The sequence below is a fragment of the Carex rostrata genome, chromosome 1 (genome assembly GCF_964058835.1).
Source record: "Carex rostrata chromosome 1, lpCarRost1.2, whole genome shotgun sequence".
NCBI lineage: Eukaryota > Viridiplantae > Streptophyta > Magnoliopsida > Poales > Cyperaceae > Carex > Carex rostrata.
In genome coordinates, this window is record NC_135918.1 from 7,583,039 (window position 1) to 7,609,833 (window position 26,795).

The 26,795-nt window shown below is 34.5% G+C and overlaps 5 protein-coding genes across 12 annotated transcripts in view; 1 reads left to right on the forward strand and 4 right to left on the reverse strand.

The window, feature by feature from the left end:
• Positions 1 to 1,202: 1,202 nt before the first annotated feature.
• On the reverse strand, positions 1,203 to 6,806 carry LOC144555495 (uncharacterized). 3 transcript variants are annotated; one of them, XM_078303852.1, is made up of 16 exons: positions 6,486 to 6,806; positions 6,201 to 6,295; positions 5,787 to 5,900; positions 5,140 to 5,244; positions 4,965 to 5,036; positions 4,765 to 4,877; positions 4,229 to 4,360; positions 4,033 to 4,101; positions 3,843 to 3,930; positions 3,502 to 3,573; positions 3,321 to 3,421; positions 3,113 to 3,230; positions 2,277 to 2,336; positions 1,975 to 2,085; positions 1,539 to 1,656; positions 1,203 to 1,442 (listed from the first exon to the last, which is right to left on the reverse strand). In XM_078303852.1, exons 1-15 carry the CDS (start codon positions 6,601 to 6,603, stop codon positions 1,549 to 1,551), a joined length of 1,476 nt encoding a protein of 491 aa, XP_078159978.1. In that variant the 5' UTR covers positions 6,604 to 6,806; the 3' UTR covers positions 1,203 to 1,442; positions 1,539 to 1,548. The 3 variants fall into 3 exon arrangements, with proteins under 3 accessions (XP_078159978.1, XP_078159987.1, XP_078159997.1); XM_078303861.1 differs by lacking the exon at positions 3,502 to 3,573 and having other exon boundaries at positions 1,203 to 1,656; XM_078303871.1 differs by lacking the exon at positions 5,787 to 5,900 and having other exon boundaries at positions 1,203 to 1,656; positions 6,486 to 6,722.
• A 3,557-nt stretch (positions 6,807 to 10,363) lies between these two features.
• LOC144555575 (Rubredoxin-like superfamily protein) lies at positions 10,364 to 14,191 on the reverse strand. 2 transcript variants are annotated; one of them, XM_078303966.1, is made up of 4 exons: positions 13,792 to 14,191; positions 13,506 to 13,564; positions 12,359 to 12,476; positions 10,364 to 10,638 (listed from the first exon to the last, which is right to left on the reverse strand). In XM_078303966.1, the coding sequence occupies exons 1-4, from the start codon at positions 14,025 to 14,027 to the stop codon at positions 10,560 to 10,562; spliced, it is 492 nt and encodes a 163-aa protein (XP_078160092.1). In that variant the 5' UTR covers positions 14,028 to 14,191; the 3' UTR covers positions 10,364 to 10,559. The 2 variants fall into 2 exon arrangements, with proteins under 2 accessions (XP_078160092.1, XP_078160100.1); XM_078303974.1 differs by having other exon boundaries at positions 10,364 to 10,920; positions 12,313 to 12,476; positions 13,792 to 14,188.
• A 1,185-nt stretch (positions 14,192 to 15,376) lies between these two features.
• Positions 15,377 to 17,708, forward strand: CCB1 (cofactor assembly of complex C). The gene is made up of 4 exons (XM_078304057.1): positions 15,377 to 15,804; positions 15,947 to 16,071; positions 17,117 to 17,269; positions 17,368 to 17,708. The coding sequence occupies exons 1-4, from the start codon at positions 15,526 to 15,528 to the stop codon at positions 17,552 to 17,554; spliced, it is 744 nt and encodes a 247-aa protein (XP_078160183.1). The 5' UTR covers positions 15,377 to 15,525; the 3' UTR covers positions 17,555 to 17,708.
• Positions 17,709 to 17,915: 207 nt separating this feature from the next.
• LOC144555612 (FKBP-like peptidyl-prolyl cis-trans isomerase family protein) lies at positions 17,916 to 20,699 on the reverse strand. Of its 4 annotated transcripts, none has more exons than XM_078304015.1 (11): positions 20,447 to 20,699; positions 20,274 to 20,337; positions 20,015 to 20,128; positions 19,269 to 19,354; positions 19,110 to 19,160; positions 18,917 to 18,997; positions 18,768 to 18,812; positions 18,506 to 18,561; positions 18,349 to 18,424; positions 18,153 to 18,259; positions 17,916 to 18,081 (listed from the first exon to the last, which is right to left on the reverse strand). In XM_078304015.1, the coding sequence occupies exons 1-10, from the start codon at positions 20,507 to 20,509 to the stop codon at positions 18,161 to 18,163; spliced, it is 735 nt and encodes a 244-aa protein (XP_078160141.1). In that variant the 5' UTR covers positions 20,510 to 20,699; the 3' UTR covers positions 17,916 to 18,081; positions 18,153 to 18,160. The 4 variants fall into 4 exon arrangements, with proteins under 4 accessions (XP_078160141.1, XP_078160145.1, XP_078160136.1 ...); XM_078304019.1 differs by having other exon boundaries at positions 17,916 to 18,075; positions 20,447 to 20,687; XM_078304010.1 differs by having other exon boundaries at positions 17,916 to 18,259; positions 20,447 to 20,687.
• A 3,491-nt stretch (positions 20,700 to 24,190) lies between these two features.
• LOC144555599 (putative glucuronosyltransferase Os01g0926600) overlaps positions 24,191 to 26,795 on the reverse strand; it is a 33,860-nt gene continuing 31,255 nt past the window's right edge. For both annotated transcript variants that reach the window (XM_078304002.1, XM_078303993.1), the window contains 3 exons: positions 26,015 to 26,403; positions 25,390 to 25,631; positions 24,191 to 24,979 (listed from right to left, as the gene is read on the reverse strand). In XM_078304002.1, coding sequence (XP_078160128.1) covers positions 24,466 to 24,979; positions 25,390 to 25,631; positions 26,015 to 26,403 — 1,145 coding nt within the window. In that variant the 3' untranslated portion in view covers positions 24,191 to 24,465. The remainder of the gene's footprint in view (positions 24,980 to 25,389; positions 25,632 to 26,014; positions 26,404 to 26,795) is intronic.

A 26,795-nucleotide genomic window follows, 5' to 3' on the forward strand; every position in this document is an offset into this window, starting at 1 on the left:
TGCACGTTCGGATAGTGTTGAGATTCTTAAATATATAGACATAGACAGTCATGTGAAAATCACTATTAAAACTTGTAAAAACACTATTAAGATTTTGATCAAGTCTGAACATCCGAATAGCGTTGAGGTTCTTGAATAAGGTAAACGCTAACTTTATAGAATGTGGTCCAACCTTTCAAATCTTTGACCATTGAGATATTTGTGAAGATTTAGTTGGGGGACTGTTCTCACTTCTTTTAACTGGGTGCTTTTAAAATTTGTATGATTAGCCTGTAAGGCTATACTTCAAAATTTATATGATTAGCCTGTGAGGCTATACTTCGGAAACAATGTGTAGAGAAAGGTGATCAATACATCGCTCATCTCCGCACAGTATTTCGTACATTATAATTTGAAGATGACAAATTTTAACAAAATACACAGGATCGTCACCTCTGCACAATATCCACTCCCTCTCCAATTTTCCTTAAAATAGATGAAAGAACTCGAGTTTAGGGTTTAGGGTTCTTCACCTCCTTTTCCTTTCATTTTCTTTAATAGCGGTCTTTTTCCCTTCTTTGGAGCACAGCCCAAGAGTTCAAAACGACTGTCCACATTTGTTTAGAATAGAACTAACAAATGTTTATTTTGAATTCAAAGTTATACAATTTCATTTTCTTTAAATTCTACTCTTCAGAATCGTACCGTAGCATTCTTTTATTGTCGTCATTTCATTTTTCATTAAAAATGTAATATCATTATTTGTAATTTACACTGTTCTTCAAACAAATATGTGCCCTGCGAGATCTCTAATTAACAGTAAATTATAAGAACCAAACGACTTTTTTTTATAAACCATAGTTAAAAAAAAAAATTATGAAACCAACATTATTACTTTTTTCTTTTACAAAATCATAAGAACAGAAATGTCATTTTGATTCGAACTTTTTTTTTCCGGACCAAAATGACAATTCAGTCCGAAGTATTTTCACAAGGTTTACATCAATTTTTCCGAAATATGTGAAAACAGACATGACCAAAATGGCAATTCGGTCAAAAAAAAAAAAAAACTTCGGACCAGTTCTTATGATTTTTGTAAAAAGTAAAGCAATCAAGTTGGTTTGGTAAAATCTATTTTTTTTATTAATGATTTCTAAAAAAAAATTCTTTTAGGGAGGGGGGGGGGGGGGGGGGGGGGGGGGGTTGGTGGCAAATAAAAAGGAGTATCAACTTTAACAATAATATATATTCAGACTTAAACAGTAGAAAGCCCCGCACACCCGGCAAAAGCGTGTCATTGCAAAGAGTTCCTCACTAGTACAACCATCAGCACTCTAGAGATGATATATTGAATAAATAAAGAAATTCTGAAAGAATAATTACAGAAAACATGATGAAAGAATCACCAAACTGCACAACTGAAAGCAAATGGACGTAGCTGAGGTTTTAATTACAGGATTGAACTGAAAAGGGAAATTAAAAAAGTGAAGAAAACACAAGAATTAGTTGTTGCTATAGAAAGGAAAGAAAAGAGAAAAAGGGTAAAAAAAGAAATTCACCTTTGTAAAACTAGGCAACTGGTCCTTGTTGAGCTCTTGTCACGACTTCCTCCGTGGTGGTGCCTATAATGTCATTCGCTCGCTTCAATGAAACACATGATATCCTTCCTATACTATCCTGTCATTTCATAAGAAAATATAAAGCTGTCTCAATTTCATTGCTTGTCAACAATTTTTCTTCTCACTTCTTTCAAGATAACTCTCAAGTTACCACCCCTCCCCCTAAAAAAAAAACTAAGGAAAACCCCAAAGAAAGACAAAAAAAGAAGAAGGAATGCATCTATTGTTTAATTTAGCCCTTGAAATGGTCAATGTTGTTCAGTTCCCTACTGCATTAGCAAGTCAATTGATGCTGCGTAGAGGTCAGTTTACAAAATAAACAAAACATTAAATAAGCAAGAAAAACAATGCCCAAAGTTTTCAAAGGATAACTAACCCTGGAAACAATGCCAAGCCTCTCGAGTTTTTGAACAGCATCAACTACATCAAAATTACACTGCTGTCCAAATTCTTCCTTTATTAGATCTTCACACCTTAGATCCAGATCCTACTCATAACAAACTTCTTGTCATAAAAAATTAGCAAAACTAAAAATAAAAACAATTAGAAAAATAATTTGACAGGATGATATAGGTGTGCATGAAAAGATTTTGGGCTTTGGGTGTTCTTTCCAAGAAAAAAGTAAATAAATGGACAAACTAAACATTACAAACAAATAATAGTCCGGAAATAACTTACTTGAATAGTTGCTTTTCCCTGCTCCATCAAAATATAATAAGCTATTATCACTTCCTTAATCTACAATCAAGATTACAAGATGTTCTTATTTATTCATCTAAGCAATCCATATAACTACATACAAACTCTGAACAAGAATACTGAGAGAAGATGAAATATTTTGTTCCTCACTTTTTTTTAGCATCTATTTTGAGCTTCATAGAATAAAATATAAGCTCTAGACCATTACAGTAGGTATATAATTGACCTTTCTATATCTGAGCCTCAGCTTGGTTTTTTATAAATATTATTGCATGTTAAAATATTATCTGAGCCTCAGCACTAGACCATTACAATGGGATTGCACTAATCTGATTTGAAAGTTCCAAACTGATAAATATTATTGCCTGTTAAAATAGATGATCACAAATGAGTGAGGCTATGGTACTTTGCAATGTGTGGATCGGTCTGTGCTATAAATCCATAAGTCTAAACAATTGATCCAAACTGCTCAACATGATCTTCATATGAAAATGTACATGGAGACCAAATTTTCCATTTTTTAGAATTGTTTTTCCTATTTCTTAAATAGGTAGAAAATCACTACTTTCAGATGGTTCAAAATCTTTAGATCAAGTGATTTTCTACCCATCTTAAAAAAAAGTAAAAAAAAATTAAAAAAATATTAAGTTTGGTCTCAGAGTAAATTTTTATATGGATATAATGTTGAACGGTTCGGATCAATTGTTTCAACTTTGTAGAAGGAGATATTGATCCATAGCACGGACCGTTCCACGCTTTGCAAAGTACTGTAGCCTCATCATCACAAATTAGTATACTCTTTGTTTGGTACTTACTTCCTGTTGGATGACATCATCACACAAGTGAAGAAGAGTTCCCTTGCCACTATCCAGTTGTTTGTCATACATTGACTTTGTTATCAGGTTTTGATAAACCATCAGGTTTGCCTGGAACCTACATCAAATTTAAAAGTAACCAAAAATAACAATAACAAATAAAAAACTTCATCAATGAATTACAATTTTTGCCTGGAGATGTACTTACGAGAAGTAGATCTTTGCACAATAACCGATCAGACCAGAGAGAACAGCAATCGCAACCTTGATGTCAGCCTTGGGCTTCTCAAGAGAACTAACAAGAGTTACCTAATGTAGTTGACAGTCAAATTTTCTAATCAGGATTGAAAAATATAAATTACATATTTTTTTGTGAAGTTAAAACTTACAAGACCAAGCACCACAGAAATGAGAAACTTGACCCAATCCATTGGAGTTAAACTTGGATTCTTCTTTTCTGGCTGTTAAAATGTAATTAAACTTTAGAAAAGAAATGATTTTGAATTGTTGTTTATGCTGTATGCTTTACGATTTATGGTTTGATTTTAAGGTTTTGAAAAGTAAAAGCTCATCATCAAAGCCCTAATAAAGAAAAAGTAAAAGCCAATTGCAGAACTGTAATCTGTAGTAATACCAGTTCCATCCTGGGATCAGTATTTTTAGTTATCTTTGGTTCAAATCAAAATAAAATAAAAGCACAAATACAGTAGACCATTAAAGGAAAGCATACCAAAACAATCTCCATGTCGGCCATAGGTATGTTCTTGAAATGCTTAACAAAGATACCTCTATCGGGTTTACTCTCTGAGGTAGCTTCCCTGCATAAAACATAATCACAATGACATAATTAGTGACCTAATATTGTTCTCATTCAAGAACTAATACATGAAAACAAATAATACTTCAGGACCAGCACAAACCTATATACCACAATTATGCGATCAAATGTAGGTTCTCGTATCGTAAGCTTTCCCGATAGATTCTTCATGCTGTCAAAATATAACAACAACAGCAATCACGACAATGGTAACAAATGAAGTGTCAAGTCTACAAAAAAATCAATAATAGAAAATCTCCTAATGGCTAATCAGCATTTTCAGGATTCTATTCAAGCACCTGAGATCCATTTTTTCAAGTCGAATTCTCTCAACAGACATATCTGGCTCTTCGACCTCGGTACTCAATTCATCTGTTTTTTTTGGATCTTCCTTGTGCAAATGTTTTCTTTTAGAAAATAGCTTCTCCAACCTAGTAATAGACAACTGTGTCAAAAACTTGCAGAGACGTACAATTTTTGTTTTCAAGGAAAAACCAAAGCCCCAACTGGAAGTTTGGTCTTAATACCTTTTTCTTTAATTGAACCATGTGGTTAAATATGAGATAATTAGAAAAGACTAACTTTTGCAGAATAAAAGTAGATGTTTGTGTGCAATTTCTTAATAAAGAAGGAATTAATTAAATTTTTCTCAATAATGTATTAATGTATCGATTTGATAGTATAGGTGATCAGACTGGAGAGCAATAACCAACATTATCAGATAGCATCTTCACCAATTCAGAACTGCCAAGATTAATGGTTTAAATTGATGACAAATATTTACAGTAAATAGATCAATTTAATAAGGAAAACAGAGAGAAAAGTTGAGCTCCACCTAGTTGTTTTCAGTAGCCAACCCCAAAAGCGGGATACTATGAGGTCAAGCTTCTCCATTATGAAATAATCTGTGGTATGATCTATCCCAATTCCCCTTCGAAATATAACATACTGAAATTTTACAATAGTAAGAGTTAAAGCTTTACCATGCCAGCCATAATCTTTTTAATTGTTTTTTTACTTTTTATGAACGTATACCTTGTCAGAAAATTCAGGGAGGTTTTCCTGAGGATGTTCCTTAAAGAACCTTGTTAAAAGCCTCTTGTCAAGCTAGGAATAATGAACAGAGACGATCACAACAATAAGATTACCTCGATAAAAATTGTCAATTCACTCAAGTGTTCAAAATTTCAATAAATAGGGCTTCTTATACCTTAGCTTCGTCAACTTTGATGGGTAGGTTGAGAAGATACTGGCCGGATTGTGCCAAATCATACTCCTCATCTGAAAGTATCTTGAAATTACTCTTTTCCATTATCTGCTTTCATTCCAGACCAAAATAAAGTAAATTTATTGGTTAAGCAATATACATTAGTGTCAGTTCAGTTTCAACACCCATACAGGTAAACAGATTCCGTGCCGATTAAAATATAAATATGCAGATTCAATTTGAAAGGATTCAGTTTGCACATTATAAAGCAATTATATTCTAGAAAATTTCTTTTGCTTATGATAGGTTATTTTATTCAGATACTGATTTTTCATGGACCTATTAGATAGTTTATTGTCAAGACCTTTAATACTGATAGCAAAAGCTCATCCACCTTTGAATACTTCCAAATGTACCTAAATAGGTGGACAGCTTCCGCTAAAAAACATCTTTGGTTAATGCACCAATCTCACAAGATTATTCATCAAATTCATTTTCTACACAAATTTTAACCACATAGGGAAAACTGGCAGTAAAATAATATAAACTAATTAGAAACCGAAACTTGTTGTTCCTTTCTTATTTTCTTGACAAGTAAAATTAAAGACTTTAGATGGTACAGTGGTATTGAAATTGAAAAGAAGAATGACCTGAAAAAGATACAACATGAAATTAAGTTCAAGAGTATCAATCTCATCTGGGGTGAGATTCTGCTGCTCCAATTTCTTATCTCCATGTACTGGGTCAAACAGAGAGTACAGTTGCTACAACATACAGGCAAACTATTAACTACTTAATATATATGACCTCAGGAAGCAACAATATCTCAAGTACTTTAAATATCATATTTTATATTTCCATTTCAATTTTTAATACAAAAAAACCAAGATAATCTCATTATGAAAATAATACCAGTAGCAGAGTTCACACAATTTCACTGGCTTATCAATTCATAAAATTATTCAATATAATTATGATTTGTAAGGATATATACCAATTTTCGCAATTTATACTCTAAAAGATGAGCCTGGGACTTCGAATTGTTTAAGAAAGGGAAGACTTACCATTAAATCTTCGAATTGCAGAAGATACCAAGCTCTGATGGTGTACTCTACTCTTTTGCATAGCTTAAGGAACTCGCTTCTGTCAGTATCTTGTTCTACAATATCGAAATTTTGCAAAGCTCATAACTTAAAATAATGCACGACTGACAGAAAACTATAGGTCGAAGATGTACTTTGCACTGGTACCCTAATAAAAGATCTAATTAGTTTGCGCCGCTCAGCAATAGCAAAAGTGTCTCTCCATAAATAAACAAAATATTAAAAGAAGCTGAGAGTAAAAGGCACCGATGAGATAAGCTAGCTTCATGATGATTTTGGGCTTAAGGATGGGTATCACCGATTCCCTCTCCAGTCGAATCACCTCCTTTCCCCTTCCAGTCGCGTCATCCTTCTTCTCCGCCATTATCACAGAGCCTAGAGAGAAAGATCGCTGGACCTGATCGAGCAGCTTATGGACTACTAATGCAACAAAAGAGTCGGCATTAGGAAGAAAATGAAAGGGAAAACTATCGACGAGGCAACGAAGCGATCCTTTATCCCCTCGAGCGGGAGAACTTACGCTAATTGTGGGCCCCAAAGGCAGTGGTTCTGGGTTCAGATCCGTGAAGTACCCTAACGTGTATGAATTCGTATCCTCTGAGATATCTCAAACTTTGCGTGACTTTATGGAAAATCCCAACCGTTTAAATACGTTCTGAACGAATCTCAAAGCACAAATACGAATAGGCACCGGACACGTCGGTCACGCAAAAATTGAGATATCTCCGAGGATACGAATTCATACACGAAATAATGATATCTATGTCACCCGAGATACGCATCGCAGTGTCCCGTCGACTAGTATCCTCTCCAATATCGTAAAAGATTCCCTTCAGTTTACAGTTTGAGATTAACTCCCAGCCGCTTTGAGATTCGGGATAACAAGGAGGCAGTATTATTGGGCTTTGAGATTGGTGCCAAGTTAAAAAGAACAGTCCAGATCCAGTAATTCTAAGAGATTTTCTATTACGGTACCGGGGAGGTTCTGAATTCGTGTCCTGCTGTATTTGGATACGGCAGATTACAGCGAAACATTTCTCATTCTTTCAACATCACAGGTCTAAACATTTTAGATGAAATTATGTTTAGACCGGGTTTACAATTAATTGTTAAGAACTCTTATGACAATTAATTCATGACTGTTCTATACTTGAATTTAGTATTTAGAATTCAGTATTTAAATTCATGGTTCAGTATAATTTGTCAATTTTATAATTAATTACAAAAAATTGTAATATAAGGCTGATTTGAAATAAATGCCAGAGTAATATATATATTCGAAAAAGTACAATAATTTATAGGTTATTGTCGCATTTTGTCTCAATGATAAAGATACTTGTTTAATGAAATTGAAAAAAAAAATTACGTAAAAGTTTAGCTTTGTTTTACATTTTATTATATATTACATGGCAAAATTTGAAAGTTGTTTTTTGAAGAGATGTATTCTAAAAAAAATGCATTGCTCGAGAATATAACATGATTTGTACAAAAACTACATTTATTTTCAAATAATTCAAAATTTCAAATATTTAGTGGTTGTTTGGTAATTTATACTTCTTAATAGTAGACTATAGACTTGTTATGTATTGTTATGGGTTGCGATTTATAAGAATTTCATCAGATATTTGATCACTTGGGTTTGTATTAGTATAGTTTGTTTGTGTATTTTTCATTTAACCCGCTTTGTTTATACAAGAGTTAGAGTTCATATTAGTAGTTTTGAATAAGACCATTCATCTCTTTAGTTGAAATTTGTATTAATAGCATAAAAACAAATAATAAACCAAAACACCTCTAAAATGGAGAAATTTCACATTTATCCGGGCTGCACAGCCAATCTGTGACCCATTTATGGAGGGCCACAGATTGGCTTACAGGTCTCTCAAAACTTAAATCTATTCAATATTACAATGCATTTTTTAGGTTTTTGAGAAACCTTTAAGCCAATATGCGACTCTCTATTAATGGGCCGTAGATTGGCTGTGTGGTTCGGATAAACGTGAAAATTCCCATTTTGAGGGTGTTTTGATTTTTTTTTTTGTTATAATATATTTATTCGTTTGGATGCTGAAATTTGTCCAAACCCTAACTAACACGTTGTTATAATACATTTTTAAATGATGTGTGTTTGCTTAATGGTGAGAGGAGTCCAAGTATCCTTGTAGGGTCCCTGTAGCAATAAAACCAGTAAATCACCGTTATCCTTTAATGCCGACAGCAAGAATAAACGGCAACCGTCAGCTGCAGTCGAACCAATTCAGTTCCCCTCCAGTCATATCGAAATATAGACCTCCATTCCCTCTTTTCCAGGTTGGAGCCATATTGTCATATTCATTTTCATTCTACCCCCCATGAAAATTGGTCTAATTGCATAACTATTTTACTTCTTATTCTGACTCTGAAAATTGGTCTAATTGCACAAATATTTTCATTCTCCCCACATGAAAATCAGTTATTTAATTAAATATGACACAATAGCAAAAAAAATCATGAAGGGAATTGAACAAGGAGCTAAGCTTGGCCAAATTGGTAAAATTTAGTACTGTAATATCAAATTAGCTAGATATAATACTTAAAATTAATTTGAGAAAATCAATAGTAAATGCTTCAAGCTAATTAACCAGAAACAAAAATAAAAATAAAAAATCAGAAATTAGGCAATACATTTTGAGAAAATCAAGACAAGTAAAATCCGAAGATTATATCGAGTTCGGCTAGTGTGCTATCAATAGTATAAAAATCTCCTACTATCGTCTCGAAAACTTGCTAGATAGACTTTAAATGATGAATCTGTTGAAACATATGTACTTCATGAGTGATGTATTTACATACAAAGTTTATGAATCTTCGTAATTATTTAGTATAAAATCAAGTGATTACAAATGAAGATTTATAAGTTAATTTTAATGCACTGACTTTTCATCATTTGTTGACCGCTAAACTTTACACTAAATAAATTTGAAAATTTATAAATGTTATGTGTAAATGCATAACTTGTAAAGTAAATCTGTTTCAACGTATGGTTTTTTCATTTGAAGCCTATCTAATATGTCAAAACGATATCACGATATGTCACTATATCAGTGTTTTAAAAATCGGTATAATCGGCCGTATATACGTATTCAGTAGAAATCCGAATAGAAATAACTTATTCGGTTGAATATTCGGTTCCGTACAAATTTTATACCGATTAAATATTGAAAATGATCCGAAAATCTGTTCTCAATCCTTATCCGGACTTCAACCCAGTTAATTGATTTTTTTATATGCTTTCTGACCCCTAGCGCTCGCTACTTTTATAGGCTTCTGTCCGATGCTTCTGTTTTAGTTTGACATTGTGGGACTAAAACCCATTCATTATATCGGACGGTTTCTTTCGTTCTTCAATAGATTTATTATTTTATTAATAAATGGTAGCGGGCTTGAGAATATTGGGCCGACGAATACTCCCTTGATGCCTTCCTTCCTGCCACGTAGCTATATATTAATTATTTACAATTCTATTAACACTCCTACTTGCTACAAATTGAGCAACTTCTCTGATATTAATTCTGATTTTTGTGATTTGCGTGTGGCTCCCACTGGTAAAACCCATCTTATTCTTTATCAGGAAATGAGTAATTCATTCATTCATGATCAGTACACGTTTAATTCATCAACTAAGTTAATTATTTATGTTTATTTGTAATGTTTATTTATGTTTATTAGAGTTAATGTCTATGATTTTTTATTTGAAAATCCGAATATATAAACCCGAATAAAAATCCGAATATTCGGCCGCATACTGTATATTCGGTATTCGGTGGCTTTCCGAATACCGAATAAGAACCGAATATTAAAACACTGCACTATACTATCAATAGCATGCAAAAAATGTAGTTACTTTTATGATGCCTGTGCAGCCTAGTCAACATGAATTAATTAACATTTAACAGAGATCCTGTTTAATTTGAGCTATTGTAGTTGCGTAACATTAGTTGCCATAAAATTATTTATATATTCTAAATTTGTTTGGTAATATTCTATAACTCTGATGCTGCTGAATTTATATTACCGGAACTGATCAGAATACAAAGTCATCATGTAAGGAACGAAGAAAAAGACCAAAAACAAATGGTAGATATATAGAAAACATTACATATAATTATTGGTCCTTACATCTAAATCCTACAAATACTGTATATTCAACCTTGAAGTTGTACCATTGAATCCATATAAGAAAGTGCACAGGAACTGTAGTTTGATAACTCTCTTTAAATTGTTTGGTATCTGTCCTAGTAACTAAAATAAGAGAATTTAGGAAGATAGCCTCTTATTGAACTAATAGGCATTGCTGAGGTAGAAATATAACCCGGCCAATCCCGCTAATCCCAGCACAACAGCAACTGGTAATGCCCGCCTACATCATGAAAAGATTGAAATAAGCATAGTACAGATTATTGCAACTATACTAACGCATACCACAATATAAAAACCCTGTTAAATAATGTGTGTGTGTGTGCGCATAACCCCTGAAAAATAGAAAAAAAACATCAAAACACAGAAAACAATAAAGAAAAATCAAATGCTTTTTTCCTTATATATACCCAAAGCAACCAAATCATCTATGACAATTCATCCATGTACTGGTACCGGATAAGTACCAGTTCTTACAAATAGTAATCAGCAGATTGTAAATACACTAGTGGAAAAACTGAAATCAGGATCGGCCTATTTGGATCGGATGTATGAACTAACCGATACTAATACCTATCTGAATCGGTTTTATCAATAAAACCGATACTAAAAGCTAATGAAAACACAGCACGTGAACTAATTGAATCGGTTCCTAGTTAAGAACCGATCCAGATACTATCAGCATCGGTTCTTAACTAGGAACCGATCCTGATACTTTTTTTTTTTCAAAGATGGTTCTGCAAAAAAAATAAAAATATTAATAATAGTATCAGGATCGGTTGTTTATAAACAACCGATCCTGATACTATTTTTTTTTTTTTAAAAGTTGGTTCTGCAAAAAAAAAAAAAAAAAAAAGTATCAGCATCGGTTGTTTATAAACAACCAATGCTGATACTTTTTTTTTTTTTTTTTTTTTTTTTTTGTTGCAGAACAAACTTTTAAAAAAAAAAAATAGTATCAGCATCGGTTGTTTATAAACAACCGATGCTGATATTTTTTTTTTTTTTTTTTTTTTTTTTTTTGCAGAACCAACTTTAAAAAAAAAAAAAAAATAGTATCAGCATCGGTTGTTTATAAACAACCGTTCCAGATAGTCCATTTTAGGTTTTTATTTTTCCGCGCTCATCCCTTCTCTCCTTGCGTTTCTCCATTATTCAAAATTACAACTCTCTCAACTCCTTGTCTCCTCTAGCCGCCAGTCTCCTCCTCTGCCTCCATCTTGCCGTCTCCTCTCAGTCCGATCGGCTCAATAAAAAGAGTGCTCGGTGCTCAACGCAAGTGTGCTCGGCGCAATAAATCCACTCACTCGCTCGGTGCTCGGTGCTTGGTGCTCGGTGCTCGGTGCTTGGTGCTCGGCCCTCTCCTCTCAGTCCGCTCGCCTCTCAGTTTAGGTAAATTTGCTAGATTAGTTTTGCTAGTTTAAGTAATTTCAAATTATCAAATCAATTCAATTCGGTTTCAAATCAATTCGGTTTCATTTAAATCAATTCGGCTAGTTTAGTTTTGGATTGAAATTACATGAGATGGTATTATGTTTTATCAAATCAATCCGGTTTCAATTCTTTGGGTACCATAAATCCTAAAAGAATAATATTGCAATTTTGCAGAACCAACAAAAAAAAAAAAAAAAATAGTATCAGCATCGGTTGTTTATAAACAACCGATGCTGATACTTTATTTTATTTTATTTTATTTTATTTTATTTTATTTTATTTTATTATTTTTTTTTTTTGCAGAACCAACTTTGAAAAAAAAAAAAAAATAGTATCAGCATCGGTTGTTTATAAACAACCGATGCTGATAGTATCAGTGTCGCCTTCATCAGGATCGGTTGTTTAACCGATACTAATATGCGTATATAACCGATGCTGATTCCATATTTTCCACTAGTGATACTGTTATCATGGAACGAATTGAATAAACAAAACAAACTGAATATTACCCAATCGCTTCATCTCTCTTCAATTGCTCCTTCCTGGCCTTCCGGAGAGTTGTATCATTTGAGTCTTTTGTGGCCTTTGGTTCATAGGGCTTGAATCTCCTTTTAGGAGCTCCACAAACTGACATGACAGAATAGAGTTATTGGACTAATACCATGATAAAAATGAAATGAAATTTTCTAAAATTATTTGTTAAAGTACCAGCACTTGCTTGATGTATTACCCAGTGTTGTAAATATCGGTATGCGGTCGTCGGACGGACAGGGTATCGTCAAGCGATTAATCGGAAATAATTGGCCATTATTGGAAATAATTGATCAATTAGTCAGAAAAATCCATGACGATTTAGTCACCACTAACAACTAATCGGCCGATTAATGGAAGTTTTTTACAACACTGGTATTACCAAATAAGTTCAAGTGACGACTAAATAAGTTCAAGTGACGACTGACGACTAAGAATATGGAAATATGCATAGCACAGCACGGATCAATATTTCCATTATTTTCATAGTCCAAATAATTGATCCGGACCGTTCAACATGATCTCTGTCTAAATATATACTTGTAGATCAAATTTTAAATCTTTTATAATTTTTTTACTATCTTTATATATAGGAGGAAAATCACTTGATCTAAAAATTTATACCATTCGGAAGTAGAGATTTTCTACCTATGTAAATTTAGTAAATTTAGTTAACAAGTACATTTTCATATGAAAATGAAGTTGAACGGTTCAGATTGACTATTTGAACTTTGAAAATGCACATATTGATCTGTAGTACGAACCAATCTTCGCTATGCATAGCAGTGTTGTAAAAAATGTCCCTTTAGGCCGATTAATCAGCCGATTAGTCATTGGCAGTAACCAAACCGTTATGGACTTTTCCTACTAATCGATCGATTAGTCCTGATTATAGCCGATTATTCTCAATTATTCTCGATTAACCGCTTGGTAGTAGCATGTCCGTCTGATGACCGCATACCGTTATTTACAACACTGATGCATAGTAACATCCTCACCCTCAAGTGACATCATTTAATACAATGTCTTAAGCTTTAAGCATTCTCTATTGACAAAAGAATTTTGGTCAACTAAATTGGAGAGTTTATAAATGAACAGGATAGATTAATTTGAAAATTAACTAACCAGGGCAGAAGTACTTGTCAGGGAGCTTCTCAAATGGTGTTCTTTCATTGTATATATACCTGCAAATACCCAAGAATTAATACTTTATTTATTTCTATAAAATTGAGCAATACAACATCAATACATCATCACTAGAAATAAATAACTTTTTATAATACTACAAGTCTACAAATCGAAGTTATAAATAGGATTAATTTGATGCATGTTAAGTAAATCCAGTTCAAAATGATACACAAGTAAATCACTAAAAAGGTGACTTGAACAGCTTCAATGATATATTCTTTACCCGCAATCACGGCAGATGTATGCCTGCTTGGATGCAACGCGTGCAACAACCTTCAGTTGGGTTGCGGGTTTCACCCGAGACTGCTGAGGCGGCGACACAAGCAACTGGACGGATGGAGAGAGGAAACTGGATTGGAGAGCATAGCGATGATCAGTTGTGTTCCTTGGGTTGGTTTGTTGTCTGACAAGAGATGGGAAGCTTCTTTTCAAACCAACAGGTGGTGCATGGAGCGCCATTTATGTTATATACCTTAAATTTCTCTTTTTCTTCTTTATCTGTTCTCTCGTTTTTTTCTCCTCTTGCTTTGTTTTGTATGAGGCTTTGAGGTGCGGGGGGGGGGGGGGGGGGGGGGGGGGGGGGTAGTGTAGTGTGTGGAAGCGTGGCTACAATGCGACCTTCCACTCGCTATCTTTGTTGTGCCCTTTTTGGGTTTTTTCATTTTCATGTTTTTATCCCTTAAATTATAATATCTTCCACCTGTATAGTTCTTAATCAAACTAAAGATATTTACAAATCTAAAATAATGAAATAATTATTTGGGGCCTTAGAAGTAGGCTTCTCATGTTATGCATAACAAAAATGGACTGTGGGTTCTAATTAATTTTTTTAAATTGAAATTGATGGTTCAAATCAGGATTCTAAATAGCGTGCTGTAGTGTTTTCGGATCATAAAAACTACGGTGCTATCGATGCTATAACGGTGCTATAACGGTGCTATATGGACATAATGTTTTTTTTAACCGTTCCGCTATAACGCGATAAACACTATTGAAACTATTGATTTAAACTGCTCAAATAATATAAGAGGTTAAGTTCATACGTTTGATAAAAAAAATTAAAAAGAAAAAGGATGTTATGAATAGTCAACACAATTACTTTTTTCGATACAAAATAATTTATAAATCTGAAAATTAGCTTCAAACATAATTTTAGCATAAATCATCTTCAGTGACATAGATAAATGGTTTGTCTCAAATTTTAATATCTGAAATTGCAACAACAGAAGATTAATTAATCCCCAACAATAAAAGAATTGAGTTAAAATGTCACATTATTTTTTTATTCTAATACTGTCTCACATTTATATTTTCATTTTAAAATCAAACAGTCAGATTTCAACCTTTCAACATTTATGTTAGATTTCACATTTATATTCGTTTTTAAAAACCAAACAGTCGATTTAAATCTTTCAACATAATTTTCATATTACAATGTGCTTGGATATCAAATTTTATATTTTAAAACTTTTCACTATTTTTTTAGATAATTATTATTGTAGAAGATTATGGATTGTCCAAAAAAATTATACTAATTTAAAATAAATGAAATATTTTTTAAAAAAAATATGAAATTTTATCTCCAAATATATTTAAAAATATAAATAACACGTGAAATAGTTCAAATTATCTGTTTATATTTTGAAAACAAAAATAATAATATAAGGTATGATTGGTATCATGAAAACTATGTCGCATTTTATGCTTTTAACCTACTTTCAAAAAAATATTGTTTCAAAAATTCATTAATAGTTGTAATGTTTTTTTTTTTTCCTTTTCATTCTACGGTCTTCTTTCGTTTTGATTCGTTCCACGTGTTCCTATCTCCGCCACAACTCAGGGACTAGAACACAATGAAGAAGTTTCAAGAGGGCTTTTTAACAAACTTCCATGGAAATTCTCTTTCCACAGTGCTCGTGCTCTGAGAGCTCTTCTTATCTTCTCTCTCAACTCCTCCATGGCAATTTCAACATTACACCGACCACCCCATCTCTCTTCATTCTCCCAACAACAGAGAACGACCCGTTCTAAACCACTATGGGTTGGGGTCCCGACGAACCGACCCAGTTCTCTCAGAGTTACAACGCCGGTCCGGTTCTCTATCGGACCGGACCAGTTGTTCCTCTTAGATGCTGACGTCGGTTACTCTCCAGCCAGCTATTATACATCACTGGGTCTTTTCGTAATTTCTGTCCCTGGGTTGTGGTCTCTAATCAAGCGCTCCGTTAAATCAAAGGTCCAATCTTTCTACAAATTTGAACCAGACTTGTAAACTTGTAAAATATGTTGTTCTGAAAATTTGTATGGGCAAGTATTTGTACTAATAAAAGTGTGTTTAAATATGACTAAACTGCCCTTGGTTCATTTTGGTGTATTAGATTGTCCAAAAGACTTTTGTTAGAGCAGAAGGGGAAACAGCAACACCAAATCAAATGGCTGGTGAAGTTCTCTCTTTCTTCACTCGCAACAACTTCTCTGTCTCTGACCGTGGTGAGACCATCACGTAATCCTCTCTCTCTCTCCCTCTCCTCACAAATTCACGCATGCATGCACATGCACATGCACATAGAGTGGAAAAAACGTGCCGTGACGTGACTAACACGCCGTGACTTTGGTCTCGTGCTGTGCCGTGATCAAGTAAACAGTGACCCGTGCCGTGCCGTGACCAAAATGTCAAGGGGTGGACACGGCCGTAACTATTCACGTTTCTCACGTTTTAACTATTTTTTTATAATTTAAGTTAGTTTCTTCAAGATTCACCATTTGATTAAGACCTAACGGTTCTAATTACACGTGACTCGCGTGATTACATGCCGTGACCAAAATGTCAAGGGGTGGTCACGGCACAGAACAGTAACACGTGCCGTTCCGTTCCGTGACGGAGCCGGCTCCGCCGTGCCATTTTTCCCACTCTACATGCACATATTCAGACAGTGAGCTGGTCAGGTTTTGTAAGTCTGTTTATCAGGTCATATGGTTTCAGGTCAGGACGACTTCTCATTTCCTTGTCTGTCAGGTTCGGGATCTTTGGTCATTTCATGTTAAGATTTAGTCAAAACTGGGTTAGATTCATCAGGTTATATTTTCTTTTGGGTTATTCATTTTCATTTTGTCAGGACAAATTATGGCTATGTACTGGGTTGCAGGTTGCTTGTTTTTGTCAAATCAGGTTCCAATCAGACCTTGGTTGCAAGTACGGGTTATGCATTAATTTAAGTTCGCGTAGCATCTCATACATGTTATTGACAAAGCAAAAATTTGTTCAAGTTGGATTTGAGTCAGTCTAGGTTGCACATGTGTTCTGGTTGGGGTCAGATTTTACCAGCTTACATGCGATAAATGAAAGCAAACTGACACTCCATAAGGACCAGTGAAATTGATACCAGTGTGTACTATCCCGAAACCAATTAATCTGTAGTGAAATTGATACCAGTATGCACTATCCCGTATTAATTAATCTTTTTTGTCTCTTGCAATCCCCCCTCCCTCCTTTTTACATATAACTTGCTGATTTCTGTAATTTGTTATTTTTCTTAAAAAATATAAAGATTTGAAGGGATGATGGTACCTAGTAGTTCACAAGCGGCATTGCTAACATTCTGCACATGCGTAAGTCTAGGAAGTGTTGCGCTGGTGCTCTCCATTGCCTTACCCGAGGGAGGAAACAACTGGTTCTGGCTTATGTCTTTAAGCCCCTTAGCGTAAGTCTAATTTCCTCAATTATCTCAATTTGTTGTTAATTAATCTACAACTAGTATAACTAGCTCATATTGCGATTCTGAAATAAATGTGTGTCCAGAGGAGCTTATTACTGGACAAAAGCATCGAGAAAGGAAGAAATAAAGGTCAAGATGATGGTCGGTGATGACGGGGCCTTGTCAGAAATAATTGTCAGAGGTGATGATGAACAAGTTGAACAAATGAGAAAGGAGCTTCGGCTGAGCGAAAAAGGAATGGTTTATGTTAAAGGAATCTTCGAGCAATAGTTGTTCTTGCGAAGGGAAAGAAACAAATGAGTCATCACGCCAGTTTTGTAACAAGTTTATTTCTTTATATACATATTAAAATCAATGTATTTAGTATTGGTACTATGTAGTGTCTAAAAGGAAATTGGTGATTGTTGCACCGCATTTTGTTACACTTGTGATTTGTTGATTTCATAATTTACATGTTGCCTAGGATGAAAATATAATAACAGCAACAGTAACAAATTTATAGAGATTATAGCCATTTAGCAATTTAGGCACGTGATGTCAGTGCTTCTGTTTAGATGGTAAGCATGATAACAACAACATTTGTTCTGCATCATATCGCACTCCAGTAACAAAACAAAGAAAACTAACAGCATCACAAAGAAAGCAAAGAATGCTTTACAATTTAAACACATGAATTCTTTACATGCACTACATGATAATAGCTATACAGACCCAATAATTAAAAATCAATATCAGATCCTCCCTTTGTATTCATTAAGCACCTCATCCTCTTTTTGTTTATGCAATGTCTTCTGCAGCTATTATTAGATTGATCAAAGTCAATACAGAATAATTATCCATTCTGTATCAAAACTGTGGTTGCATTTACCTGGAACTTCAATTAGCTGGGATGACCTTGAGAAGCTCTATATCAAACAATAGTGTTTTGTCAATTAGACCTTGGTTGTCTAGCACAAAAGCTAGAGCTCTCTGACCCTGAAAATAAGAAAGCAGAGAAAGAGAATTTCATACTGACTGCTTGAGTTAATAGTTTTGAAATGGTAAGTAAATGAAATATTTTGTACCGAGAAGGTGGTGGGCCTTGGGCCAAGTTTGCTGAAATCGGTGTCAGGGTAGCCTAGCTCAGGCGGTACAATGATCCTTTTAATGGTAAAGAAGAAGCGAGTTACTTATTACTGTATATATAGATTGTATTCACAGAATATAAGTAACTGGTTTTACCTCCTAACACCACCTGGAGCCATGCCAGCGACAGCTTCCTCAAATGCCGGTATCACCTATTAATATCTTGTAATAATTAATAATTAAGCACAAAGCAAAAAAAAAAGTCATATCTCAATTAAATACCATGGGAAAACTGAACAAAAGAAAGAAGAAATAAATTTCGGCTCATCACAACCGCGACAAGTAAGCATTCGATTAGAGAAACATTGAAATAGTTGCTAAAAAGGATCAAAAAGAAAAATATCACCTAGTCAATCACCTGTCCATATCCCAGTGTGAACTTGAAGAAGTCTTTATCACCACCCTAAGTTTCAGAAATTTAAATTATTTAACATGATCACAAGTCTATTAATTATATTAGCAACATTGTTAAAAATTCATAAGAAAATATATAGAGAGCTTCAGAACCTCAAAAGAACCGCCTTTAGTCTTGTTCCTCGCTTCAAAGATGCGACCATAGTAACCAATAGTATAACCATCCCAGTCAACCTTTTAAAAATTTATATAACAATTTTAAATTACACCATTTTGCATTGTATTTTGACACCAAAAGCACAACATATTCCCTCATTTCTATTATCATAAGAAGTTTGATGCTTACCACAACTGTCTCCCCTATCTTTGGAGGAGAACCAGTTCCAACCCGCAAGTCCTGAAGTTATAAACAGTTATTAAAGAACATAGTTGTACTTTGATCACGTTTGTTGCATGATTCGTGGAAATTGATATATGTTATTTGCTAGTATGGAATTTGTATAACCTTGTATTGGAGACCAGATTGTGTCTCTGTGTAATCAGGATATCTCATCTTTGTTTTGCCATAATCCTTCCCACGAAGCGCTGGCACTATGACATTTGAACAAAAATAAATAAAGCAAAGCTAGTAACAAACATCTTATATTTGCAGTAGAAGTTTCTATAAATTTTTGTACTTGCATAGAACAAGAAACGGTAGAAGGAGATATCCTTTGTCTCAAAATTTATACTTTTCTTTTCTCGAACAAGTCACCATTTCTATTATCTTTAAAGAACATGAAGTGTTTTAATTCTTTTTTCTGATTGATTGAGTGAGCGAAACTAGGGCTTTCAGAATGAATTAGAGAATAAATTAGATTCTTAGTAGAAGATCATTACATTGATTCAGATATGAGGTTTAAGTAGGTTAGAAGTGAGTCCAAATTTCCTGATTAAATGGGAAGTGGTTGTGCAGTGTCACAATTTCTAGCAAAGCAAAGATATGGGTGCTGGATCTTTTGCAAATACAACAACATTACATGTTATTTTGCAAAACACTAAATACTGATAAATGATGCTTGCATTTTAAAGAAAAAAAAAAAAAGCATGACACAAGACATAACACAACAAATATGACTTTATAGTGGCATGTTCAAGACATACTGTTACACCATTTGTACCAGTAACACCTAGAACTTTACCATCAAATTGTATTATTATATTGTATAGGTGACTGGAAATAAAAAAGATTTGCATCTAGGATGGACTTACAATCAGCATATTCGGCAGCCGAAGCGGAACCTGCATCTAAAGAATGCTTAAAGGCAGCAGTAGAAGCAGCTCCTAAGAGAAACAAAATATTTCTTCTTCTGGTAACATCACCACCTACATCCAACTAATTCTCCTTATATTAAGTCAAATAGTTATAAACATTATTTGAATATTTCAAAACTTAAATATATGTATGCAGACTAGACTAGACCACACGTGACAAAAAGAGAAACAATTTAATAAATTAAAATAAACTCACTTGATGTTCTCAAATCAATGGATTCAAAGTCATCCTGGGATGCTCCTCTTGCTGGTGCTATTTTCTGGTAATTTACAAAAGACCCGTTCAAGAAAGAAAGAATTAAAATTGCAGCTATTTGGTGCTCCCTTTGCAGGAAAAGCCATAGAAATTTCAGATTAAGCTAGTCAAACCTTTGTAGATGGTTTATGCATGGGAACCGCAGGTAGAAACCTTAGAATTGGGAACGACGCCATGGCCGTGGTTTGAAGAGGGAAGGAACCGCAGGTATATTTTCCTAATCCCAGTTCCAGCTGAAAGAATCAAATGACCATTGTGCCCCTGATGAAGTGTCCACTCTAAATACAAACGAGCAGCTAATAGTGAGGGTGTTTTAGTCAGTGTCTGGAAAGTAGTGTTTGGTTCGTTCCAGTAATTTCGCAGACATGTGGAGTAGAGAATTTGTGGATGACAGGATGGGGATGATCAGGTTTCATGCGGTACTCTACAATAGTTTTTAGGGTAATTATAATATCCCACCTATCCCTCCCCTATTTCATCTCCTAACTAACTTTCTATTTTAATTATAACTATAACTACTATTTCTAACAATCTTTATTTCTTTTCTCTTTCTCCCTTTCTCTTCCACCTCTATTTTCCTCTTGATCCGTCACTGTCGATCGTATCAAAATAATTTTGTATATGTATATGCAATTAATCTTTTTCATGTTTATGTTCTCATTCCTCATGAAGTAGCGAGTTTTGCAAAGAACAAAGTTTTATTAATGGTGAATTAGGCCACTGCGTATTAAATAAATGACATAAAAACAAATTTTGAAAAAAAAATAGAGATATATGAATGAATACTTGATGTCTTAAAGATGAATACTTCAATGTGTATAAATGAATACTTAATATCTTATGTATGAATACTTGCGTGACAAGATATTAATACTTGTGCAACAGACAACTTGAAAGTATGTCATCATGGATCTCATTTGAAAGATAAAATTGTGTAGAAAACGTTCGTGGTTTTAGATTTGCAAAATTCTTCCCAGATCGTCAGAAATATTGGTTAGATTGAACGGAGAAAAAAAAACCCACCTCTAAAAACATGTAAAAAATAGATGAGTGATGTGTCCAGTTTTTATATTGGGAGCATCTAGCTATCCCCCCGTAACAATCCTCCATTTCATCCCCCAGTCATTAACTACTTCAATAACTACTAACTACCTAGGGGGACCACTTACTATTTGGGAACCACATAATATTTGAAATATTTTACAACTGGCGCGCGCACGTATTCATCTATAATATATCAAGTATTCATCTATAACACATCAAGTATTCATACCTAATATATCAAGTATTTTTTTAAAAAAAGCTGGACACGTTTTTAGAGGTGGAATTTTTTTTTCTTCGTTCAATCTAATCAATATTTCTGATGATCGGTGAGGAACTTTGCAAATCTAAAACCATGAATGTTTTTGACATAATTTTATCTTTAAAATGAGATCCATGATGATATACTTTCGAGTTGTCCGTTGTACAAGTATTCATCCTTATCGAGAAAGTATTCATTCTCGTCGTGCAAGTGCAAATATAGAAACTGGACACATCACTCATCCATCTTTTACACGTTTTTAGAGGTGGTTTTTTTTCTCCGTTCAATATAACCAATATTTCTGACGATCTATGAGGAATTTTGCAAATCTAAAACCACGAACATTTTCTACACAATTTTATCTTTCAAATGAGATCCATGATGACATACTTTCGAGTTGTCCGTTGCACAAGTATTCATCTCTTATCGAGAAAGTATTAATCCTCATCGTGTAAGTGTAAATATAAAAGGGAGCACCTAGCTATCCCCCCGTAACAATCCCCCATTTCATCCCCCAGTCATTAACTACTTCAATAACTACTAACTACTTAGGTAGACCACTTACTATTTGGGGATCACATAATATTTGAAAGATTTTACAACTGGCGCGCGCTAGTATTCATCTATAATGCATCAACTATTCATCTATAACACATCAAGTATTCATACCTAATACATCAAGTATTTAAAAAAAAAAAAAACTGGACACGTTTTTAGAGGTGGGATTTTTTTTCTTCGTTCAATCTAATCAATATATCTGACAATCGGTAAGGAATTTGCAAATCTAAAACCACGAATGTTTTTGACATAATTTTATCTTTAAAATGAGATCCATGATGATATACTTTCAAGTTGTCCGTTGTACAAGTATTCATCCTTATCGAGAAAGTATTCATCCTCGTCGTGCAAGTGCAAATATAAAAACTGGATACATCACTCATCCATCTTTTACACGTTTTTAGATGTGGTTTTTTTTCTCCGTTCAATCTAACCAATATTTCTGACGATCTGTGAGCAATTTTGCAAATATAAAACCACGAACGTTTTCTACACAATTTTATCTTTCAAATGAGATCCATGATGACATACTTTCGAGTTGTCTGTTGCACAAGTATTCATCTCTTATCGAGAAAGTATTAATCCTTGTCGTGTAAATGCAAATATAAAAACTGGAACATTACTCATCCATCTTTTACACGTTTTTAGAGGTGAATTTTTTTTCTCCGTTCAATCTAACCAATATTTCTGACGATCTGTGAAGAATTTTCCAAATCTAAAACCACGAGCGTTTTCTATACAATTTTATCTTTCAAATGAGATCCATGATGACATACTTTCGAGTTGTCCATTGCACAAGTATTAATATCTTGTCACGCAAGTATTCATTTATACACATTGAAGTATTCATATCTAAGACATCAAGTATTCATTTATATATCTCTATTTTTTTTCAAATTTTATTTTTATGTCATTTATTTAATACGCAGTGGCCTAATTCACCATTAATAAAGCTTTGTTCTTTGCAAAACTCGCTAATTCATGAGGAAGGGAAATATAAACATGAAAGGGATTAATTGCATATACATATACAAAATTATTTTGATACGATCGACAGTGACGGATCTGACCCGGTAGAGACGTGCTCTAGTATTCATTCATACACATTGAAGTATTCATTCATACACAATGAAGTATTCATTCATACACGTTGAAGTATTTATTCCTGGCAGAGGCGTGCTTGATTGGGATGGAGTGACGGATGATCTCCGGCAGAACGTTCGCTGGAGCGGGAGCAGCAGGTGTAGAGGGAAAAAAACCGAGGCGAAAGTGTAAGAGGGAGGGAGCTTATTGTATTTATCATTTCGAAGTGGGAGAGGGTGGGAGGTGGAAGAGGATCGGAGGTGGAAGAGGGAGGGGAGCTTATCTATGGAAAAACGGAGGCGAAGGAGGAGGTGGGATGCGGAGGTGGGAGAGGAAGGTAAAGACGGAGGTGAGGTGAGGTGTGGGAGGCGAAGATGATAGAGGGAGGTGGGAGAGGGAGGTGGGAGAAGGAGATGGAGGTGAAAGAGAAAGGGAGAAAAAAGAAATAAATAAATGTTGTTAGAAATAGTAGTTATAGTTATAGTTAAAATAGAAAGTTAGTTGGGAGATGAAATGGGGGATGGATAGGTAGGGGAATTATAATTACTCTAAAAATAATATAATTTGTAACGAGTACGGCTACGAAAGTATTTCCACCCGACTTTTATAGCACCCATTGACACCTCTAAGAGCGAACGAATAAATTAATCCGTTTAAAACGATGAAATAATTTTATTCAAATCAACTCACATTTTATAACTCCTAGCTTATTTCTAATTCAACAGTTTGAACGTAGAGTAATAGTTTACTCCACCTCACTACGACCAAACATGACCAATTCAGAAAGGAACACGATAGATAGCTCGGTTTTGTTTCAACTACAAGCAACAATGTGACAACAACTAAATTTCACAATAATTTGGTCAGGTCACAAGAAAATGACCAAGAAGACAAAAATATCACTTATGGGGTGTGATTTTAAATTGAACCACTTGTTATATATATATTTATATATAATTTTTTTAAGCTAAAAGTTACAACCAACAGACGCATGAGAGGGAGATGACAACAAATTCACTCTATGATGTTAACACACCCCTAATCCATTATACCTCTCTTACGTCTAACAAAGAATTAACATCACAACAACAACAATAACAACAACAGTAACAAAAAGAAAATTCCAAAAATATACATAAATTGACTACCTACATATACCCACCTCATAGGTATGTAGAATAACATCCCCTACCAAGGTTTCAAATCACCAATGGGCCCGGCAGTCCAGTTCAAAACCTTCTCTCCCGCATTCAAATAAACACTTCTGTCATGCGGCAGCTTCCTAGCCAAAGCATTCAATATCTGATGAAATGCATCACCAGCCTCTGCAGGCTGCGGAAACAGCATTGCTTGTTTCATAGAAGGATTTGCTAATAACCTCTGCTTCCTTAAGATAACCTCAGCAGGGATTGAAGTAAGAATTGTATCTAAACTTGGTACGTCTTTCTCAGCTACAAAGACCGCAATCTCCTCCCAAGGGATGGCATCGGTGAAAGGTAACACTATATCATCAGCAATGATTACCGGGATGCAACCGAAGACTACAGCTTCAACCAGTCGAGGGCTCCATGGGGCCCATCCCAACGGGCAGAGACAGAAGACAGAGCGTTGCATGTCCTCATAGTAGGTCGGGGGGTGGTCAGTCGAGATGTCAAAGAGAGGATTGCTTTTGAAATTTTCCCATACCGAAGCACGAGCTCCCCTGGGGAAAAAATAATTTTGTGGTATCAGTCTCGGGAAAAAATTGGTCTATAAGATATTGAATCAGAAAATTCAGCTCTGTCACACCAATGATTGGAAAATTCATATGTTGGTACAAATAGAGATTTAAAGAAAAAAGTTCTCCGCGAACCTAGGTAAAGTTACATTATTTAATAATACATTAAAAAGGGGAGAGCCCAAACTGTACACATGATCAAATGTACCAGGTGATGCGTACCATAATCCTAAACAGTGGATGAAATATTTTTTTCTATTTAGTCAAGAGAGGTCAAGAGGTACCATTATTGTTCATTCCCCCTCATATCTTCCGAGCAATCGAGCATAGCATAAAGCTTGACAAATAGTAAAAAAAAAAAAAAAACTTGGTAAAAAGGTTATGTGAATATGTACCTTGCGTAGTATCCTCCCTCAGGATCATTGTTGACATCATAAAACAAACCACGAAAATAGACAAAGATGGAGCGAGGTGTGCGGGGTGAGACGAGGTGAGCCTTCATTTTCTGAGGTGGTGCATAAGGTGGGATTGTTATAGATCCCTCCTTCAAGCACACATGATTCCTCTGCCCAAATGTTTGCACCAATGTAGCACGCTTGAGCAAATGTAGGATCCCTCTATTAATAGCTGTCTCCTCCTACATAAACAAAAACACATACAAAGTAAATATACAAGCCCAGTTTTTAATTAGAAAATTAATTCCATAATTGTCACACTGTCAAGTAAAAGTTAGTGCTTTGTTACAACCAGCTAGTATGGTTTCTTTGGAAGTTTTAATGATCCTCATGAGGGAATATGGTACTGTTTCTTTTTCTCTTTCATACAAGGAATATCATACTTGACATAGAAATGTGAATTAATTACATGCTATAGACTGATAGGTACAAGGGTACTGTACCAAACAGGACAACCAGCTAGTATGTTATAATATATAATCAAATTGGTTTCATCTCTTATTGTTCTTTATTACCTACCAGTAGCAAAAATTTCATTAGTTCTATAATTTCCTTTATTACCAACCTGGTAGTGAAAACAAGCACCAAAATCATGAGGGGTCACAAAGAAGTGATCCGCTCCATCAGTCCGGTTCCAGTATGGCCAATTCATAGCAACGTACTGTATGGCACTCCTCATAATACGTGGTGATTTAAATGGCAGCGGGTGTCCACCAGGTGTCAAGTCACAAGTGGTGTACACCGGAGTGTAGAACCAGTCAGCCTCCTCTGGGTCCAGTGTTCTGACTGCACTGGAGAGGAGAAACCGGTGCATGAATATCTCTGTGGCAAACATGTGCATTAGGCACCTAGAGTCTTTGTCTACCATCTTCTTGTTGTATTTGCGCGGAAGGTTGTACACAAATACTTTTAGACGGCCAACTGGGTTATCTTCTAGTACATCTCCCGCACTCCCTGAAATATTTTTACATAAACAATTATTTTAAATTTACAATTGATTGAGAGCACAAACCCCATGAATGGAATAATGTGATGCTCCTTTCATATTCCAAAACGATAAAGTTTTTTTTTTTCTCCCAATTTTCAGTTTTATATTTACTTTCTTGTACATTGTTTTATTAAACGCTGATCATCCATGTGTAAAAACTTAAATAATTGACTTACACGCCGGTAAAAACCCTTGAAATAAAGGCTACAATTATAGTTCTAAAACCTGAAGGAAACATTTAAAAGCATGGGTAATCGACCAATTTCAAGTGCCTAATGTAGGTAGTCGCTAGAATTAGGGATGGGTCACCGAATTTAGAAACAATGCAATAAAGAGAACACAGCCTATTATAGATCTA